Source organism: Falco rusticolus, chromosome 5, assembly GCF_015220075.1.
Source record: "Falco rusticolus isolate bFalRus1 chromosome 5, bFalRus1.pri, whole genome shotgun sequence".
NCBI classification, from domain to species: domain Eukaryota; kingdom Metazoa; phylum Chordata; class Aves; order Falconiformes; family Falconidae; genus Falco; species Falco rusticolus.
Genome location: NC_051191.1, coordinates 81,543,051 through 81,564,865, shown reverse-complemented (window position 1 = coordinate 81,564,865; position 21,815 = coordinate 81,543,051). Strand labels below are relative to the sequence as shown.

General features: G+C 40.8%; 1 protein-coding gene across 1 annotated transcript in view; it reads right to left on the bottom strand.

The window, feature by feature from the left end:
* VWF (von Willebrand factor) overlaps positions 1–21,815 on the bottom strand; it is a 145,445-nt gene that overhangs the window by 81,851 nt on the left and 41,779 nt on the right. Inside the window, exons 18-22 of the mRNA XM_037389450.1 lie at positions 15,798–16,038; positions 14,874–14,968; positions 13,107–13,267; positions 6,033–6,136; positions 959–1,097 (exon numbers count right to left, since the gene is read on the bottom strand). Coding sequence (XP_037245347.1) covers positions 959–1,097; positions 6,033–6,136; positions 13,107–13,267; positions 14,874–14,968; positions 15,798–16,038 — 740 coding nt within the window. The remainder of the gene's footprint in view (positions 1–958; positions 1,098–6,032; positions 6,137–13,106; positions 13,268–14,873; positions 14,969–15,797; positions 16,039–21,815) is intronic.

Below are 21,815 nucleotides of genomic sequence, written 5' to 3'. Positions count from 1 at the left end.
TTTGTAGTACTGTATGCTATTACTGCCCATAAGACTTTTACACAGAGCTCTCACGAGTGTCAGAGTGATCATTCCTCTAAGATAATCCAGCTGGCATCAAGGTGGGAGCATATTTCAAAGACCTAGCCAGAGACAGGTTTATCACACTTTCCTGCCCCAGGAATTCCTCCTCTGCAAGGAGGAATGTGCCTATGAAAACAGTCTGCGGGAAAAATAGTAGCCCACCCAAGAAACATGTCATTGTAACTGCAGAACACTGTTCTGTGGATCCATCTAGGGTTAGCCCAAATTTTCAGGTAAATCCTTCTTCTTTTGCACACAGATTTTTAAATACATGATGATTTGCATCTGTAGATAAGCCTTAACCTTATTTAACTCTAAATTTCTGACTGCTCCCACAAATTGCAGGTTGATATTAGTGTACTGTGCCTTTATCCACCTCTCTTCTTTGCTGGGAAGAAAATCAATATTACCAATGCACTCTACACAGGTTGGTGCATGGAACAGGACAATGACTTTGCCAAAATGAACAAGCAGAGTGTGTTCTGAATGCATTTAGGGAAGGTTCACCAAGCACTCCTTGTCTCAGTCAGACAGTAAGCTATCACTACAGGATAAAGAGGCTAGTGGAGAAGAGGAAAGACTGATTTATGGATATCTATAATCCCTTATTAGAGATGAGATTCAGACAGCTCCCCCCTATACCATGCTGCTATCATATGATTTATGACTGCCAGTTAGACACATGACAACTTAACTCATTTCTATAGAGCACAATGTAACCTTAAAGTTCTCAAGGCATCTTTGAAGTCATTAACAAGCTCTGATCTCCCCTACCACACATCTGGCTTAGTAATTAAGAACATCTTGCTGTGATTTATCCAAATGCTGGACTTCTCTCCTCATGTAAAACACCTTATACATTATCAGACAGCATTGGCATTTGACATGTTCTTACCTGAACTAATACATATTGACAATTTCCTGGAAACTTGTATTTCAATCCATCAAATGTCAAATAATGAGCTGTACCAATAACAGTGCAGGTGCCATCACATGTATTTTTGGTGCATTCCCACTTTCGACCACGGCACACACTGTAACAGAGAAAATGAGTCAGTGACAGCTATCATTATTTCCAATGTATACAATAAGCAAGGGAATGCAAGGTACTTTAGGTGAAGCAAAAGAGAAAAAGTTTCTGCCTCCAGGAGCTCATGATCTGAAGATTGTCCAAAAGACACACAAGTGGCGAAAAGCTACTATTTTGCCTTTTTTCTGGCCTGGGTCAGGGAGTGACCAACTGCAGACCAAACAGGAGCATTGCTCCCCTGTGTGTCTTAACCCAGAGAGCGGCTGCAGCCCTGCAAGGAACCTCTGCAGTTGTCCGTGTGGCTGCCCAGCCTCAGGCATGTCCCCAGCAGATCCCCTCTGTGTTTGGCCTTGAGAAGATACTCACAGAGGGTCCCATGCCTGGGCTGCTGGAATCCTTCTTTAGATAGACTTCCATAACTATGGTACTGTACACTACTGTGCACCAGATTACACCCTCATTAACATAAATTAGCATACATTAGCATTGGGTGCATAAATAGATAGAGAGTACATTAACATGTTAAGTGAATAAGGAATGTGTTTCCCTTTTCCTTACAAGCTGCATGCAGGAATATGTGCTTTTTGAACTTCCCTATTAACAAAAAGAGGCTTGGACAGAACCTGCTAGAATATTTCAATATACTGTTAGTATTTTATTTTGGATAGCTGCTCTGCTCTGAGTAACCTTTCAGAAAAACAGATTAAGTACCCTCTAAGGACCATTACAGGTTAAGTATGAAGTATAATATCATCAACCCTGGTTTTATTTGCAATGCTGTCCATTCTTCCCTCATTAAAAGCCAAAATAGTAGTAATTTTAATATCCAACTAATGCCAAAGGACATGCGTTGACTCTAATGATCAACTTTTGGGACCAAGTAACCAGAACCATAATTCAGTCTGCCCAGTGGCTTTTATTCAGATTATATACTAAAGTACAATACCACCCTTCTCCAAAGAGGTGTCTCTGTTCTTAAATTAAATTAATTCTTCAAGATAGTTTATCTGACCTGGCAGTTGGAGACCTTACCTCACAGTGTGACAACACACATATTATTAGAACTATCTCTTTTTCCGTACATAGGTACACATACACTCTCTGAGGAATGTCCTCAGGTGTGATACCCTGAGGTTCCTGTTGTGATCAAACCAGAACATCTCCCTTGCAGACGAATCCAAGTTTGGCAGTATAGAAATAGGACTCCATCTTACACATCTTATGCAACAGGAGATGCAATAAGGCTCCTGATCGTGAAAGGAGACACACCAGGGGTTCTCTGCCCATATAGCTTGCAAGGGATGTTGTCAAGGTCACCTCTTAGACTTCCTCACAAGGACAGAATATGCAAGAAAAAAAAAAAAAGGGACATCCCGACATGCAGAGCAAAACAAGATGGTAACTTGCTTTTTCAGGCGGAGGGGAATTCTGAAGAGCAATCAGGTACAGCATTAAGGCCTTGACACCATTATACTCACACTGCTGTAGCAGCTGTACTACACTGGCATTATTGTACAAAATCAGTGATGCCACGAAGAAAGGGACAGGATTCCTTTTTTATTATTATTTCACTCCTTTTGCACTTTTTTGCCTGTTGTTTTGTTTTGTTGCTTTAGATTTCGAATTATTAAAAAAAAAAACCAAACCCACAGAACAAAACAAAAAAAAAACCCAAATGGTGACCATCTGAGTGGATATTCAAAATGCAAAGAAAGTCAATCCTCATCTTGGTGTAACTCAGTTGGGTTTAGTGTAACTATACTAGTGTAACAGACAGCAGAAGAAATAGCAGGGCTCCTATCTTTGTGATGACACCAAACCTGCCATATTTGACACCAATTGTTATTAAATTTCTGAGAGTTTCCAAGAACATTTGATCCTTTCATTGCTGTGAATCATAATGATCTCTTACATGGCACCCTGATAAATAAGGCTCAAGGAGGTAAATATACTCATGTTAAAATGAAGGAAAGAGGAAAATTTAGAACTAACGATGAAAAGAGGCTTCAGAGTACACACCCCATCCTCTTGCCCTTTTCCAGAGGTATCCTGGAAAGCCCCAAGCCTTGCTACAGAAGCTGCAGTTATGAAAGGGGATATTTGCCTTGGCATCCATGAAATCAATTGATTTGCTAACTAGCAAGAAACCAAGCAATCAAAATAAAAAACAAGGTCAATAGACCATAAACTCTGCTCACTCTTTTGTTTGTTATTAATTTCAAGAAGTTCGAATAGCATCTTACACCATATCTATAATCTAATAATAATCATCATCATCATCTAGTAAGCAATATCTTGCTTGATGTTGGACAAACATTCATGTACTAAATGCTGTATGAATGCAGATGGACACCATCACGGCCCCAGGAATTTTCTAATCAAACTCTATAAGGGCAGGGAAAGGGGAATTCTATCCCTTCTTTACAGATGTAAAAACTCAGGGATAAAAAAACTGAAATACTTTCCCAAGATCAAATTGCTAACCAAAGAAAAACCGGGCACTGAACGAAGTTCTCTAGTAATGCCTTAACCCAAGTGTAAGCATTGTTTAATCTTGATAACACTTCACAGCATAATAATATTGTGCAATACATTTTCTTCAAAGGATGACATTTCAGTAACATGAAACTTATTGCACCCTCTGCTATTAAATCTCTGCTAATAGGTAGAGCAAAACCAAGATTTTGTATATATGTGCACGGACAGATTATAAAGTATGTGGTGTAGCAAAATTCAGATTAGCAAATTTTTGCTGTGTACTGCTTCCTAAATGTTATTCCAAACTTTTCCCTGAGTTCTACAATGAATTCCCAATGCATAGCATAACAAAAGTTTTGCCACTGGCTGAGTCTTGGAGACATTCCGTTGTTCATGAATTAGGGTCTCCCATATGTCAAGTTGAATGTAAACGCCAAATCTGACACCTCTGGCTCATATATTGCGTTTGCAGGTGTTCACATCTGGCTAAGAACAAGTGAGAATGAGAACTCCTGCAACAGCAGTACAAAAAGCAAAAACAAAAGAAAAGGAAGATCTGACCTCCAAAATGCAGACTCTCATTTCTTATTAATTCTCAAAGCAATAGTAATTTCCTATATCACTTTCTAAATGACATTTGACTTGAGATTTGCTGAGAACTACCATGAAACTTTTCGAAGTCACATAGTTCAAAAAAGCCCTAGTGACATTTTTTAAGGGACCTTATTTCCATTTTTACTTTCACAATCAAGAAAAGTGCCTAAAATGAGAGGAAGACTTTTTATCAATGATAAAAAACATGATTTATAACATTTTCTTGACCCTGATATTGAAGAAAATTCTGTGTATTAGAGGAAATGTCACTTACAATGGCATTGCCAGAAGCAAAGGGGCAGTTACAAGAATGAAGCAGCATGGTTATGACTATTTTAAGACTGAAGATTGTAAGAATGACTGAAAATAAAAAGACTGTGCATAGTTGCTATGAAGAATCTTGCAAATTTCACAATCACACCTAGGAGTTTTACACCTTAATGTTCTTTTTTCAATAAAGTTTTCATTGTCTGTTTTTCAGCTGAGTCATTTTTACCTCGATGCAATGTAAGCAGGTTATAGCGTATGTATCTATATAAAAATATCAACTTCATCTTCCTCCCTTCAAACCTACTTTCCCCACATCTAATTATAGTACATGATCCACAATGTAATGTGTAGCTGCAAAGGGAAAAAAAACAGGAAACAAAACACTGGAAGGTCAATATTTCCATAAAAACCCATAAAATCTTATATCCAAGTCTAACTTACACTATTAGGAGCAGTCCCACTAATTTAAAAATACAACACTTGCAACCACTGTTGCTCAGAGATCAATGCACCAAACAAAAACCAAACCAAATGACTCTTTAATGTTGCCAGTTCTCAGATCCAACTCCACCCAGTCACACAGAGAATAACAGAAACGCTGCTTCTTGGGGTGCCGCAGAGCTGGCCAGGGACATTCCGGGTAAAAGGAACAAAAGATTCTGAAGTCTAAGTTCAAAGAGAACACAGTTTCCACACTGCTGGTGGCTGGATTTCCTATACCTTGGACTCTTGGAGCTCTGCAGGAAAAAGCCACCATTCCCTCTACATGCACACATGGAGTGCAAAGCACCTCCAGTGCAGCAAGCGTGCTGGGCAGGCAGAAGCCAAGAATTGTCCAGCAGGCGAACACCCTATACCTTATACAAGGCTGTGCTGAGGGCTTCCCTCCACGCAAATCTCGCAGCCCCGCACTTTCTTTTGAACTTAACAGTTCTTTTTCAAGAACCAAACAAGATAGATAGGGATGTGGGTGAAAGACACAGGGCACTTACTCTTTTCTTCTACGAAGATATCACCAACTCCCTCTTTCTGCTCTTTCTCTCTCTTTTGTATTTTTTAAAAGATATCAATTGACTGAGCTCTCATTTGAGATATAAGAGGTCAACTTTCTTTCCGCCTGATTCTTCAACATTTTCCTGAAGAGCTCCTGTCATATGATAGCTGCCATATCACACCCCTTCTGCTGATGCATGCTTCTGGCTGAAAAGAACTGATCTGAAGAGCCCCAGACAGCAAAAAAAAGAAGCATGTCAGCAGAGCTTAGTGACAAAGCGCAGGCTCCATTCCTCCCACTGCAGAGGGGCTTCTATATTGTGATTTTGTGTTGCAAAATCAAGGCACAAATCCACTTGCTAGTGCCCACAGATGACCTGCACATACTACCTATTTATAAGGTGCCAGGTACAGTTTGCCCAGTATTGTGCTGGTCTTTATGCAATATGGAAAGGGACTACGCTGGTCTTCGCAATGTGTGTTACTACACTGCAAAACCTGATTTTATATAAAATAGATCTGTTAAATAATTAATTCTTGGTTTTATTAGAAACATGTTCAGTGCCCTAGAGAAAAACGGAAAAATGCCATTCCAGTGGCTCACCAGGTGTTGCAGTCATTAGTCACCATCTCTCCCTTGGCATATTCTCTTCCGTTGTGAAAACAAGGGCATCTCTCAGGAGCAACACACTTGCTTTCATGCCGCACCTACAAAACATACAGTTTGTCAGCATGCATGTCTGTCAGTATGTGCCAGTACGCAGAGAAGTAAGCACAAGAGCATGTGGATAAAGGATAAAGGAAAGGATAGAAGAAATGCTTCAAGCCTACCTATGCTAAGAAAGCTACGGCATCGCTAACATTTTCCCCATTAACACAAATAGGTCTATGGGTACCTAAATCACAGTCTTGCTTCAGGAGCTGAACATCAGCTGAAGATGCTGAGAAAACAGATTAGATTATAGAAGAATGTCATGATGAGAAAGTCCAATTTGACTAAAACCACGATGCGGTGAAGATAAGATAGGCTAACCTGAATATGAAGAGCAGGTGAATAGCACTTGCTTCTCACACACAACAAACTGACAGATGGCCTACCAGAAAAGCAACCCAATGCAGGGCTCAGCCAGTCTAAAAACTGAAATACGAACACTGACGAGAAGACAAGGAGCCACAGTGCCAGAAGAACCCAAGAGCAAATGCAAATTCTGTGTTATAGGCAACAGCCCCCGCACCCCAAACAGCCCCCCTGCCTGTCAACTCCCCTCTGAAAAATGCAGCAGTCACTCATTTTCTTTCAAATTCCTACTTATTGCCTAGAAAGCAGGATAAATATCAGTTCACCTGAGATATTATTCCACTCTCAAAGACTCTGTTGCTGGGAAATGGGTCATTATGTTCTGCCTATGTTTTTTTCTTTTTCAGTTTTACCCTACAGATCTTCGTTTCTCTTTGTATAACAAGAAAACATTTGTCCTGCTTAAACAAACAAAAAAACCCCAAGTAATGCCTTTAGACTATTAAGGGATTTTTTTTCTATTCTTTTCCTCTATTTTTCCCTGTGATTACTCCCTTTCCATTTTGAAGACAGCCAGTTTTAGAGGATCAAACAAAACCAAGGCTGGCTATGCTGTTTTTCACTTGGTCATGGTTCTGCAAAGCCAGAGGTAGATTTGGCTCTGGTTTCATGGAATACCAAAATGGAGAGTGCTTCTCCTCCCTCTCATTCAAAAGTCACAAAATATCACCTTCCCACTTTAAACTCTTCCTGTAAATTCATTAAAATAGTTTCTTTTTTACCATTACATACGGGCCAATGAGATCAATGTAGTCTGAACGCCAGGTTAATAAAGTAGAACAGCTCTGCCTTTTCCTATGGGGACCTAGAACTGCCACAGGGAACTACAAAAAAAAAAAAAAAAAAAAGGATTTCACAGCCCAGAGACTCTTCATTCTTATGCAGCTCCGCATGCTCTGGGGCTTATGGAGAGCTACATTATGCCAAATAAACTCACACCGATAGAAGCAAGATGGAAACAAAGAAATGTGTTTCTAGATGATAGAGCTGGGGCTCTGCCTCAGACTTAATGTCCACAAATGACTGGGAGAAAACAGGCCAGGGAAGACCATATGTTTCCAAGGGTGTTTAATTCCTTCCTTCCTTCCTGGTGGCATTCTAGAAAAAAAGCAATGTATGATTTCACACTCATGGCTGCATTTCTGAAGTTTTCCACTGTGTTCAGCAAGACAGTTCACAAGAGACTTGAGGGCTAGCCTCTAGATACAAAACTTGGGATTAGACATGTGGTTAGTAAAAGAAGGATTAGGGCCTCTCCTACTTGCTTCCTCACACATTGACATGAAGGTAGTCACAGCCTACCCCCAACTCTAGAAACTTAATAGACTGGTATTAGTATTTTCATCACAAACGTATGGCCACCATGAAGCTACAGTGCAACAACTGTTAATCCACTGACAAAGAGAGAAGACTGCCTTGTCTGAACGCCGCAGAGTGGGTGGGTAGGTGGGATTTAGAAAGCTGGACATAAATACCCAAAGTGGACTTTGACCAGAAGATTAATTATTTTTCCTGAAAACCTCAACGGGTTATGATTTTGCTAATTTTAACGCACAATCTACTGGTCATATTGACACCACTTCCAAAAGCAGGTATATCTGGCAGCCTGGTGCCACGCTGTGTTACAAGTCTGTTGAGCACAGTACTATGTGGTACTACGAGGCCAGTGGCATTATTCACAAACAGCTGGACTTTCTTTGGAAATCTCTCAATCCATCAATAGAGAGCACTTAATCCAGGAGACCTAACAGTCCTGAGTGCCGGAGGTGATTGGAGGCATCAGTGCTGGGGAGGCAACGACAAGAAAAGACACAGGTCTGTAATGAGAACAGCTGCTGTTTGCACCACCTCACACACTTGTGATGATGCTCCTGAGGGTGCATCCTTGGGATGTGGTTGATTAGATGATGATCCCCCCCACGTGGAGATATGACAGAAGTGTCCATCATTTCCTTGCTCTGTCTTATCAATTGTTAAGGAAGAACAATATTATAGGTTTCAGAATCTTTAAGATTCTTCTTCCCCAAACTCTGCCTTGATGAGGCTGAATTTTAATCTCTCTTGGTCAACACAACTTTGGTGAGTATCTCACCGTCAAGGAAAGCTCAGATTTTCACTCCATTCCTTCTGATACACCTGAGGGTATCAGCAGAAAGCCAGCCAAAGGTATGAAGGAGTGTGGGATTAAGTAAAGGAAGTGTGTCAGATTAGAACCCAATAGCCGATATGTTTTAACTGAAACAGCCTGTCACCATTTCTGTGCAGACAAATCAAAAACGTGTTAGGACAGACCACTCAAAGAGTGCTGGTTTAAACTTGATTTTTCTTTCCTGTATTAGCTGTATGCTTCTTATATTTGTTTTATGAAGCACTATCCTTGGGCAGATGCACATACCAGAAAGCTGGTACCCACCTCCTTGTGAAGACTCTGTCGTGTTCTAATATAGGATAAGCCCACACTGAAAAATATACAACAGGAAAATCCTAACAGCATATTAAACTTCTGTTGAAAAAGGTTTGGAAGAAAAAAACCTTCCAAACTTCTCTGATTAAAAGATCAAGGGTTTGGGTAGGGCTGGGGTTTTTTTTCCTCGTTTTTCTACTAACATACCATACTTTTAGAAATAGTTTTATTCCAGCAGTCAGAATACAATAAAATTTTCTGGTTTAATTTTAAACCTCAATTTTGCTTCAGTTGTTGGAAATTGAAAGAAATAATTTTCTAGTTTTGGAGTGTCTGGGTTTTGCGCTTTCTGATTGTTCTGCTTCTCTTTTTCCCCAGAAAGGTGGTTAACACTCCATTTGTATATTTATTAATATTTTCCAATGGGAAAAGCCTGGAGTGCAGTAAACTAATCTGAGAAAGCATATTTTTCCCCACACTTCTGCACATATGTTATGATTTATCTTTTCTGCTTTGCAAAAGGGTGACAAGTATGGAGTATTCCCACCCTCCAGATGATCAAAGACAGAAAAAGAAGAACTAATTTTCATGAAATATTGAACTTTTTTATTTTAAAGAAATCAAAACAATGTAAAATATTAAGTCAAGAGGAACTGGAAAACTTGTTTTTCAGTTGAAAGAAATAAGGGGGTTTCTGCATTTTCTGACAGGAAATAATCAATTGATTAATTAGTAATTTCTCACCCCAGCAAGTTTTCCAATTCAAAACTAGCCAACTGCATCATGTTCACCAGCAATCCTTGATCTGTTTCTTTGTAATTACTTTTCAGATGTGTAATTCAAAACTGGCAGGCCATTTGCGCACAAAAATCTTAGACTACGGATTCCTCTGTTTAAGAATGATAGCTAAATGATCTGCAGACATCTCTCCATATACATAGAGATAACATTGCACCTAATTACATATTATCTGCTATATATACTTACAAATTGTACTGGAGAGTTTTTTATGTCAACTATTCATCTTTGACTGTTTCCTGATGGTATGAACCATTTTGGAAAAGCAAGAAGATATTTTTTTTTCCTACTAAGTTATCCATGGCCATTCATAATTTTTATATACTACTGTACCACAGAAGAAAAAAAAATCTTCACTAAAAAGGCACAGTTTCTTCCAGAGTGAAGATATGTGCAAATATTTATTCCTATAAATGTTCAGTAATCTCTTACTTCCCACAGACATTATTACAAACAGTAGCTCACCTCCCTGAGTGCTTGTAAATTAAGCAGAATTACAGAACACTAATGAGGGAGGCGGACCAGTAAAATAAATACCTTTTTCTGGACCCTTTATTATTCAGCCTTGTGGGCGCAAGTCTGGATAACACAGTGTTTGTGATTTTGCAGAGCTTTCCCTTAGCGTGCCCAGAGTCTTTATGGTAGAGAGAGGCAGGATGGAAAGGAGAACCTGGTCACCACCTCAAATCCTTCAGTCTTTGGCAAATAATACAGGGAGCAAAAAGGCTGAATGCAGAAATAAGGAAAATGCCTCTTCCAAACCATCCTGGTTAGGTACCTATTGGTGATGAGGAGGGAACAGCGCTTTGACAAGAAGCTGGCAGGTCCCGTTGAGCCAGGAATCTAACAAGGCAAAGGGCACCCCCGTAACGAATGCACAGAGCTTGATCCTGTCCTTGCATGGCTGTGGTTACAACCAGATCATCTACGCACTGGCTTCTCCCATCATGGCTTTGACAAATGTGCATCTCACAATTTCTATTCCTTGCCAGACAGAAAGGCAACAAGCAAGCGTAGACTTTTACTGGAAGGTTGAACCATACTGTCATCTAGTGGACAAAGGACTTATTTTACTAGTTTTTTAAAAAAATACTGGGCCCAATTATTCTATCTAAAACTTGGCAAACCATCTTGTTGAATTCAGTGTTTCACGTCACTGCAAAGCCAACTGAAGTTTCCAATTCCAAAACACTAAAGACTGCTTCTCCTGGCAAGAATTTTATGAAACTTGGAATGATAATGCCAACCTACTGAAAAGGAATACAGAATTCAATACTAAATGTGAAGGTTAATTACTAGGAAGTTGATTTTAGGGAGGTTTCTTTGGGGGTCTCCCCCCCCCCCCTTTTCTTTTTTTTCTTTTGAGTGGTTCTCATAATTTGTTTTCCATTATTCTGTCTAAAGTATACCATTACCATATCCCAGAACCGAAACCAAATCTCAAGCCCCTTCACCAAATCAAAGAGCTCTGATTGTTATGTACAGAGAAAGACTTATGTGCACTGGAGCTCTTGGAACTTTACAGCTACACAAGCTTTTGTACATTTACTTACCATACTACTATTTAGTAATATTCTTCCCTAAAAGGAAAGGCATTTAGAAACTGAAATGTGAAAAGAAGCAACACTTTTTTTAAAAAAAGTGCGCTGAAAATTTGCTCAATGTTGATATGGATGCCTTCAAATTCTGTTCGGTATTTTTCACCTTGTACCTACAAGACACTTCACAAGCCTGAGCTTTTGCCTACAGCTGGCATTTTATTCTGGAGTAGCATCAATTTACTATATTTACATCTATTTATGATTACACACTACAAATGTCTGTTTATCAGCAAAATACGGGAACAACATTCATAAAATACATTAATATTAATGCCAGAAATTACTGTATTATGATAACTGGGGGGGCGGGGGGAGGCTTCTGTTAAGACAGTGGAATTAATTTGGAGGGAGAAAATACCTGTACTTATCTAGAAGAGGAAAAAACAATGTACTTTTATAAAAATACATGGTTCCAAGTACAGTTAATTGTTTTTTTAAATGGAATTTGAAGTAGTGGTTGAAGTAAATTCATTAGAGCTGAAGCCTAAACATAAATATGCATCTCAACCCCAGAAGTAATAACTCACATCTTCATTTGCCATTAATGTCCAGTGCATATTAATCTGAGCCTGAACCTTCAGCAGGTATAAAAGATTTTTTTAAAATAGAAGTAATATTTTGCACATCTAGACTTCATGGTTTGCAGTATTTGAAAATATCTTGCTTTACCATATGCCTCTCTGGGTCAGAAAACCGTACCAGCAATGTCTCTAAGTATCACAGGTATCAAATAAAGTCCCAAAATTGTAGCGTATTTTAGCCCTCAAAATAAAGACACAACCTCAACTCTCTTTTTCCAACTTCAACTGCATATGTTGATCTGCATTTCATGCACTGAACGTCACAGCCTTCTTAATCTCATCAGTTTTCCTGGACAGAGAACTCAAAAGTGCCATTTACTTAACTTCATAATAGGTGTACCATGTGCTCTGCCTTTACCCTATTCACATGATGCCTGAGAGTATACCCCCAGCCCGGGGTGAGATCCTGGGCATGACTCTTCACCTGCCCCCACAGCATTACACAGTGCTGAACAATGATGTTTTTTTCTATTGCTCAGAGAACAGCAGCAGCAATCTGCTGTCTATGCTACTCGGTCTGCTTTTCATCAGGGCTCTAAGTTGACATTGAGTTCACAGTCACTGGCTAAGCAAGTAACTATTCGCTATATGCTCTATTTAAAAAATGAATAAACTAATGGTTAAATTTGAGGATTGCAGGAGGGCATAACCCCGGAGTCCAGAAAGCATCAGTGAGAAAAGCATGCTCAGCACACCATCTGCAACTGCAGAAGACCCTCTGGCATCATCTTAGCAAGTTCCATGTCCCACATTCCTTCTCATGGGGAGCTCTCAGTTTGACACAACACACAGGGAAGCAGCAGTAGAGATGGAGACTTGACAAGAAAATAACTAGTATCATCAGGATGTGGAATGCTATTTATGATGTGGGTGTCTGTGTACTTCTGTCTCTCTGACTAGGGAAGTTCAGCAAGACTGAGGAGGAGTTTGGGAGAAGAGTTGAAGGAAAACATAAATTGGTCTTTAAAAAAAGTGAGTTTGGGCTTTTTTATTATCAATTCTTACTATACACATATACTATGCTATTACAATTAGAAGCTAAACTTCAACTTCTATGCAGATATACTAATATACATAATTTAAACCAGCCACAATTTGACAGTCAATACTTTACAATCACATATTGCCAAGCTGCAGGAAGATTTCTGGTAGGAAAGGAAGAAGGCAAGAAAGCAATGAGGATCCGCCTCTCTTTGTTGCAGTTAAACCTACTTACCATCCCTTTTGGACAGAGGCATCCAGATATGCAGCCATGGCTGATGCACTCCAAGTCGTAGTTCTGGCAAGTCTTGGCACACTCCAACCCTTCAGCTCTTGGGTTGTTTGCAGGACAGATAAAGCTTTCCATGGGGGATCTGCATGTCAAGCTCCTTTTTACTTTAAAAAATAAATTTACAAAAATTGCAATTAGAACTTAAGTATTGTTAGTACAGTATTTTTCTAAAGGATAGATCAAGATTTTAAATAGAAAACTAATCTAGGATATAGACTGGAAAAATGCCACTACACCCCTATGCATGACATTGTAAAGGCAACAGCCCCCACTTCCCATGAAGTGACCTCAGTTATGTTATCATAAAAGTACGTATTGTAATACAGAAGCAAAAAAGCTGCACTAAGCTAAGTACCATTTTAACAACAAAAATCATGCAATTCGAGATTGCACTAGGGCTATAAGCAGTTTAGCATGAAACAGGTATTTCAACCTGTAGGCAGTGTACACTAGCAATGGTAGCACTAAATTGATATTCTATAAGAAGCAACAGCATCATATACTATTGTACTTAGAACCACTTCCAACACTGAGTATAACCACACTGGTGACTGTTAATAACAACGCCCTTATCTTAAATACAAGTTCTAAAACTCTTTGAGACTTCAGGTTCTGACAGATCAAAATGTCCCAGGAAACTCCAGGTTATTATTTCAAGCAGTGCTAGCAATATGCCTCTGAGGTTTTCTAAGTCTTAACACCCTAATATCAGGAAAATTGTATCTTAACAGCATTAAGGTAAGAGTTTGGTGAGATATACAACTAGAAAGCTACACCTGAAGAACAGTGGGGGCCAACCAGTGACATTGTTACTGGTGGTCTACCAAGCAACATTAATCACATCACCGACCAGTCATATATATGGTGTTTTCCACTGGAAGCTTGGCAGTAAGATGCCTGGTAGTTTATCAGAAGATGCAAAAGCAAGTAACAACTCTTTGGCTCCAAGGCACTGGTAAATACCACCAAAATTTTTCTCCAAACACCTTGAACGGGTACACTTGGCAGTGTGCCATGGACGACACTGTGTTTGGGGTTACTCCTGGTATTTGCATAGGGAGATTCCTGGGCCTCACCAAATCCCCACTAGCCCTGTCCCCTCTGAGATGCATCCAAGCTCAAAACTCCTCCCCGTCACAATCCTGTAAGCTCCATCCATGTATCAGTGGGGAACCTCAAACCGTCCCAGACTGATGCTGTCCTGCTCTCCAACGCAGTGCCTAGCTCTGCAAGGCAGTTGTCAGTCTCCAGGAGGTTTTATAGCAAGATGCCTGGTGGCTTTAAAAAGCTTCGTTTACACCAGAAAGGAGAGCTTGCAACTAAGCAGTCGGAAGCAGAAGGTATAAAGCTGGCTGGTTACTGATGAGGCATGATCCTCAAATAGCAACCGGGGGCCTCAGATCACTGCCAAGAGACCCCTTAACATCTTCAACGAAAGAGAGACTGTAGTGGCTAACTATCATTTTGAGAGGTGGCATTCAATGATCTCTGCATCCTCCCGTGCAAATATTTGGTTTCTATTCTGTAATAAATAAATAAATAAAAGTTTAAAAAATTAGAAAGAGACTCATAACATCACCAGCCACTGCAACCTCTGGTACTTCTTCCCTGTCCTAATTACCAAAAGATTGATAAGGGGGGGAGGGGGGGGAAGAAAGAAAAAAAAAGAAAAATCAGAAAAAATGTAATTTTTATTTAAGGCATACTAACTTCTGGCAGATGGTCTCTCATCAGCAAAAACATCTGGCAGGAAGGCACCAGGAACTCTGTTTGTACTGCAGTGCATGAAACCATTTTCACAATAGCTAAGAAAAACAAATAGAGCTTATATTTAACAAAGTGACATTTAGCTTTCACTCACACTGTTTTTTACAGACAGGCCTGCAGGGAACTTGTCAGCGTATCAAAATTACACCTCACATTGGGGCTGATCTGTTGCTCTCCATCTACTGCGCTTATCAACCTTAAGAGCAAACCTTCCTTAAAATAGTTGATGTGATATACTAGCATGGTAACCCAGCTGTATGCTAGCCCTGTCCTGCTGAATTCAATGCATCTGCTCAGGCATAAAGCTGGGCAAGATAATAGGTCTCCTGTGGTAAAGAGGTAAGGGACCACTTCGTTCCTGCAACTCATGACTTCTGTTGTAGAGGAGAAAAGGAGAAGACACTGTTCCCAAAACTGGGCTTGCCAGGAGCTGCCCAGCAATTACATTCCTACTGTCAGTGTACTGCTACTCAATTTAAAAATAAGAAATGCTTTTTAATATTTGCATCTTTGATAGAGGTAATTAGGTTTTAACGTTTAAGAAATGTATCTCAGTACATTAAAGTGACATTTTAAAAGCCTACGAAGTAGCTGTTGTCAGTAATTAAACTCCATTTCAAACTGGCAGAAACTATTCATGGAACAGGGCTTAATACTGTGTTCTGACTAAGGTGACATTTGAAATTATATGGATAGAGATGCAACAGGAAAACTCACCGTTTGGTTTGTTGGAGGCAAAATCTTGCCCTTTTTTAAACTCCTTTCAGTGGAGGTAAAGGAACTGAGGAACTGAAGCAGTTAATCATTCAGGCTATCCAAAAATTTGAGTCACAGCATGCAGGGATGAATTACGAACATTGCACTTACCACATGGTGTAATGATCTGAAAAGACGTCCTCTGGCTGGAAGATCTCACCATCATAATAACAAGAGCAGTGGGACTTTGGCACGCACTGCTCACGCTCATCAAGGTAGTGCCCAGGGGGACAGTAGCATCCTTCTACACAGAGTTCATCACAGTCCTCGTCTGGGTAGGACAGAGATCTGCAGGTCTGGTTGCATGGCATCCCACACTGCCGGTACACTTGGCCTTCAGGACAGGTCATTGCTGTTGAACGATGTGCACATCAGGGAGACTGGCATTTGATCCAAAGCCAACTAAAGGAAAAGCTGCCTAAACTAGACCGGGAAGCTGGGAATTAAAATGTATTTACACAATCTACTCATCAGTGCAGGCCCGTATTACTGTCTCCTTAAGTCTGCAGCACCAGTGAAGCCTACGGCACTGCTTATACATACACAAGCAAAACTTTACTACGTGCCGTTCCCAGTAAAGGTCAGGATTGGATTGCGATCCCTGCAATCAAAATCCATCCACAAAATTTCATTCAGAATGAAAAACACAGGCTCTGTCCAACCTCTGTTATTACTGAGACCTGCAGGTTAGGAGCTTTAGAAGTGTCATGTACACATTCACACTTTTCTTCCTTTGCAACCCAGTTAGGGACAATTTGGTCAAAATAAGAAGTAGGGTAGGGTTCTGCCTTGGTAAGCAGGTGCTACAATACTTAAAAGCCTCACATCCCAGCAGCTCTCGGTGATTTCTATGGAAACAAGTGCAAATAAAGAAGTAATTTAGTGATTATGGAGCCAAACCTTAGGTACTAACGACTTTCCATGATTGATTGATTTTTATGGAGAGCTAATTAGGGTCTTTGGAGCTATTTTGGTTGCTTTGTTTATAAAACTTCGACGAAGTTCTACAGCACTGATTTTGAGGCAATCTCCTCTGCATACATCAGCATCGGCACCAGGTGGCAGCTACGACAACACATTGCAGAAGATGAGAAAACAAGTTAGTATTATCAAGGGCTTTTAACAGGCCCCTGACCAGCTTACAAAACCTGTCGTTTGCATCAACCTTCCAAAGCAAACGGCTGGAGTTGTGCAGTGATGAGGTAGGATGTTCAGTGGAGCAAGGGATGCAGCTGCAAATAAAAGCTGACACATTTGCACTGTGCTAAAACCAAGATGAAGGGGTTACAGAGAAAGCTCTTCCCCTTGTCATCACAGCAGAATGATTCAATAATCCCTACCCTCTCTTCTGTAAGCACACATCCCTGGGAACCGTAGCAGCAATGACAGTTAAAAAAAAAAAAACCCAAACAAAAAACAAAAATAAAAAACCCCACACCAAAAAACAACTATAGCAAGGCTACTGCCCTGCAGCCTCACCCAGCTGTTAGCAGGGCTGAACTGACACTAACAAAGCAAGCCCTACATGCTAACTAACATCTAATGCTTACCTTCACAAAATTCCTCTGAAATAGTTACTTCTACTTACTGAAGACAGGCATGGCTGCACCAACATCTCCCCAACTTCTGTTGAGGCACCTGAAGTCCCATACATGGGACCATAAGCCCTTAACCTAAGGATCCAGCCCAGACGCATCTAAGGTGACATGAAGCATTCTGCAGAGCAAAGATCTCCCATGTTTGGGACCTGGGCCCAAACTATTTAACAAGAAATTTACATGTGCTCATCAACACAGTAGGCCAAGTAAATACCTCGTAACTCAGAAGTAGGTGATAGATTCACTCACAGTTAAAGGAGTCTTTGGCAGCTATTCACAGAACAGTGCTTCTAATTTACATAAACAAGATCTTTGCAGTAAATCAAATATTGAAAAGGCACAGCCCTGGGCTGAGGACAATTTTAAAAGTAACTTTCATCACTAAAGGCATGTACAAGCAGGATAACCATGAAGTCTCAGCCAAAAATATGATTTGCTACATAGGAACCTCTGGAAATAAGGAACTGGTTTGGCAGATTTCAGGCGGGTACACCAGTTTACCAGAGTTTTAAGGTTCAAAAAGGATGGGATAACTAAGCCAAACATCCTGCTCTGCTTTCTAGTCAGTGGTACCACTCCCTGCCCACAGGGACAACTTTGCAGTGGATCCCTTTCTTAGCTAAAGCTTTGTAACTCATCCATGCACTTCCTACAATTTTAGAAACATCCCCCATTTTTCCAGTTATGCTACTCAATGTCATGTTCACACTCCAAGTCCCAATGCTGTCCTCCATCACCTTCCAGCAACATCTGTTTTTAACACCAAAAGGCAAGACCTGACCTGGGAGCAGACTGTTGTCTGCACACTTTGTAATACAGTCACTAAAAAAAAAAACACATCCCATTATTGCCAGGAAAATGAGAGGAAAAGGCGAGGTGCACCTACTCTGTACGGATGCCTATTACAAAACCAAAACAGCTCAACGATGTGCGCTGAAGATCAGCCTTTCTCAGGAATAAGATGGAAAATAGTGGAAAAAGCACTGGGAAAATGTGTATCCAATTAGATAATTCATCCAGCTTCTTGTGGGTGGGTTTTCAACCCAGAGTGAAAAAGGCATAAATCCTGACCAGTTTCTTGGGTAGCACAAGGTGAAAACACAATCACATCTAGGTCAGATGTTCTGGGTCAAGACGTACCCTGTGAGGACTAGATTGAACACAGCTGCTCTACCAGCACCAGCCAGCATGTTGAGCCCCACCATGTAAAGCAGCCACCCTCAAATGCTGCTCAGAGTCTGCCCTTAATTCCCTACTCCTCACTCCAGCGCTCTTGGATTTATCCCATACAAATCCTCTTACAGAAGCCATTCAAAGACAAAAAACTATCCCAGCACCACCACATTATCAACAGGACCTAAAACCTGAAGAAAGATTTAGGAATCTGTTGACCGATTCCCCTTTGCTACAAAACAACACATACATACATATATACACACACGAGACACAGAATCATTTAGGTTGGAAAAAAAATCTTTATGATCATCGACTCCAACCATTAAACTAACACTACCAAGTGCACCACTAAACCATGTCCTTACTCTCCACATCTACGCAACTTTTAAATGCCTTCAGGGATTTACACTCAACCACTTCCCTGGGCAGCCTGTTCCAGTACTTGACAACTCTTTTGGCGAAGAAATTTTTCCTAATATCCAATCTACACCTTCCCTGGTGCAACTTCAGGCCATTCCCTCTCATCCTATCACTTGTTACTTGGGAAAAGAGACCGACATCCACCTCACTACAGCCTCCTTTCAGGTACTTGTATAGAGTGATATGATCTCCCTTGAGCCTCCTTCTCTCCAGAGTAAACCACCCTTGTTCCTTCAGCTGCTTCTCCTAAATCTTGTTCTCTAGACCCTTCACCAGCTTCATTGCTCTTCTTTGGAAGCACCTCAATGCCTTTCATGCAGTGAGGGGCCCAGAACTCAACACGGTATTCAGAGTGTGGCCTCACCAGTACAGGGGACAGTCACTTCCCTGGTCCTGCTGGCCACATTCTTTCTGATACAAACCAGGATGCTGTTGGCCTTCTTGGCCACCTGGACGCACTGGCACTTCACATTCAGCCAACTGTTGACCAGCACCCCCAGGTCCTTTTCTGCCAGGCAGCTTTCCCGCCACCCTTCCCCAAGCCTGCACCTTTGCAGGGGTTGTTGTGACCCAGGTGCAGGACCTGGCACTTCTCCTTGTTGAACCTCATACAATTGGCCCCGGCTTATCAGTCCAGCCTGTCCAGATCCCTCTGCAGAGCCTTCCTGCCCTCAACAGATCAACACTTCCACCCAATTTGGTGTCATCTGCAAACTTACTGAGGGTGCACTCAACCCCCTCGTCCAGATCATTGATAAAAATATTAAATAAAACCAGCTCCAATACTGAGCCCTGGGGAACACCACTTGTGACCAGCCACCAGCTGGATTTAACTCCATTCACCACCGCTCTTTGGGCCTGGCCATCCAGGCAGGTTTTTTACTGAGTTTTTTACATGCATGTACATGAGAGCCTGCCCTTCACAGTATGGCCTATCTGCTCCTTTCATGCAGCATGAAGGGAGTGGCTCTGTTGCTTATTCATGACAAGCTACAAGGGTACAAGTCAGCTCTTAAACAATCAAACTGCAACTAAAATAATTTCCAAGACTTGGGAGATTAATGTGCTTGTTAGCTTGACACCCAGCAGAAGTGCTGTGCTACACTAATGACTTGCCTCCCTGCCACTTATCCACTTCAGATCAACCAAACCGGTTCTGTCAAGTCATTTCCCAAGAAACTGAATCTCCGTTGACCAAGGCAGGCACCGAGTATGTGTGCAGTGCACTGGGCCATCAGCACAAATTACACAACCTGCACATTCACCTCTCAAGCCCATTAAAAGAGGGATTTTTCTCCTTCATGTGACAGGAGATGTCTAGGGCACCAGGATTATTTAATGGGGGCTGATGGATCTGCAATCAGGGAAATCGTCACTTTACGAGCACATAAAGCGCTCTGTAATGCACAGAAAGGAAGAAGCAGCTCTGTGCTATTAAAGATTAATTGTGAAAATTGACTTGTTCAATTACAGAAAGAACGATGGTGCATTATTGCTGCTCTTTCTTTCAGCCTCCAGACCTGCACAGTTTTAAAAGGATTTTTATTACATTACTGTTCCACTATCTGAACATTTACATAAATTAGGTAAAATATTATGAAACCATGCAGCAGTTTAACATAAACTGGTTTTGCTCTCATTCGCAGTAAATACCCTCCAGCCTGCAGAAGCTGTAGTTGCTGACCTTACAGGTACAGACCCTACCAGGTGGAAGGCCAGTGACCTCTCCTTCTCTTTTGTCCAGTTTCTACACACTCAGATCATAAATGTTTTTCCCATGCACTGTTTGGGAAGAAGTAACAGAACAGATCTGGACAGCTGCCAAGCATACATGCTTTCCCCCCAAAATTTTCAATTGTCTTCTTTCCTCAATAGTAAACTTACTCAGGAAAATGGAAAAACCTCAATTTCACAAATATTTATAGGGAAAATTGTGTCCATCTTCAATCAAAATTCCATTGCAATGAATTTTTTCCTACCACATTGACCTAACAGAGAAAGAAAATAAATAAAATACGTTGGCTTCTTCTGCTCCAGCTTCTTAACAGTTTGGCTATTAATCTTGCAAAAACATCCTATTCTCTCTGTTAACCCCACCTCGGTAACCCAAAGCTGCAGCCTGAATTTTTGTTCTATCCTCTCGTAACATCTCATCTTTTAGACTGCAAGCTTTTGAATGAGCACTGCCATTTATTACAAGTAGCATTCTGCAAACAGTCCTCAGGGGAATTAAAAACTCAACCTTTACTGACTCTCATAGGAGTTAAATGTCTACACAAAAAAAACACAGACAAAAAACCCCACTATTTTGCTAGCTCAGTGGTGCCACCCATGGCCTGTTGATCAATGTTCAAGATCTCATCTTGAACCAGCTGCCACATCATACTAGAATTTACACAGAGCAGAAGGAAAGGAGCTCATATGTGGTTAGAAAAATTATATCCACCCGCTAGCTGAATGGCGTACACAAAATGAGATCTGACACAGATCTCAGACTGCTGCACTGACAGGGTGATTATCAAAGTGCTAAGAGAGATACATATCAGAGAGTTTGCAGGATCTCCATCCTTGGAGATACTCAGAACTTGTCTGGACAAGCCACCTGGCAATCCGCTGTTGTTTACTCTGCTATGAGCAGGGTTGGTACCAGTGGTCCATTCTGATACAAGTTTGTCTACACTGGTATGATTCTGTTCTGTGACCAAGTACCTGCCTTTGTGCTTCCTCTATTCCTTCAACTTTGGGTAATGTCAGAGGTCACAGATCAACCAGGTCAGGACCTGGGAAGCTTGGGCCTCAAAAGAAGGACATACCAAAAAAAATTCATGCATCACTACAAATCACTTGGAGATTTCTACCCTGGGATATTTAAAAAGTTTTCAGGTGAGTAGCTAAAACTTAAGTGTAGCAGAAAATGGAAATCCAGTCAAAAGCT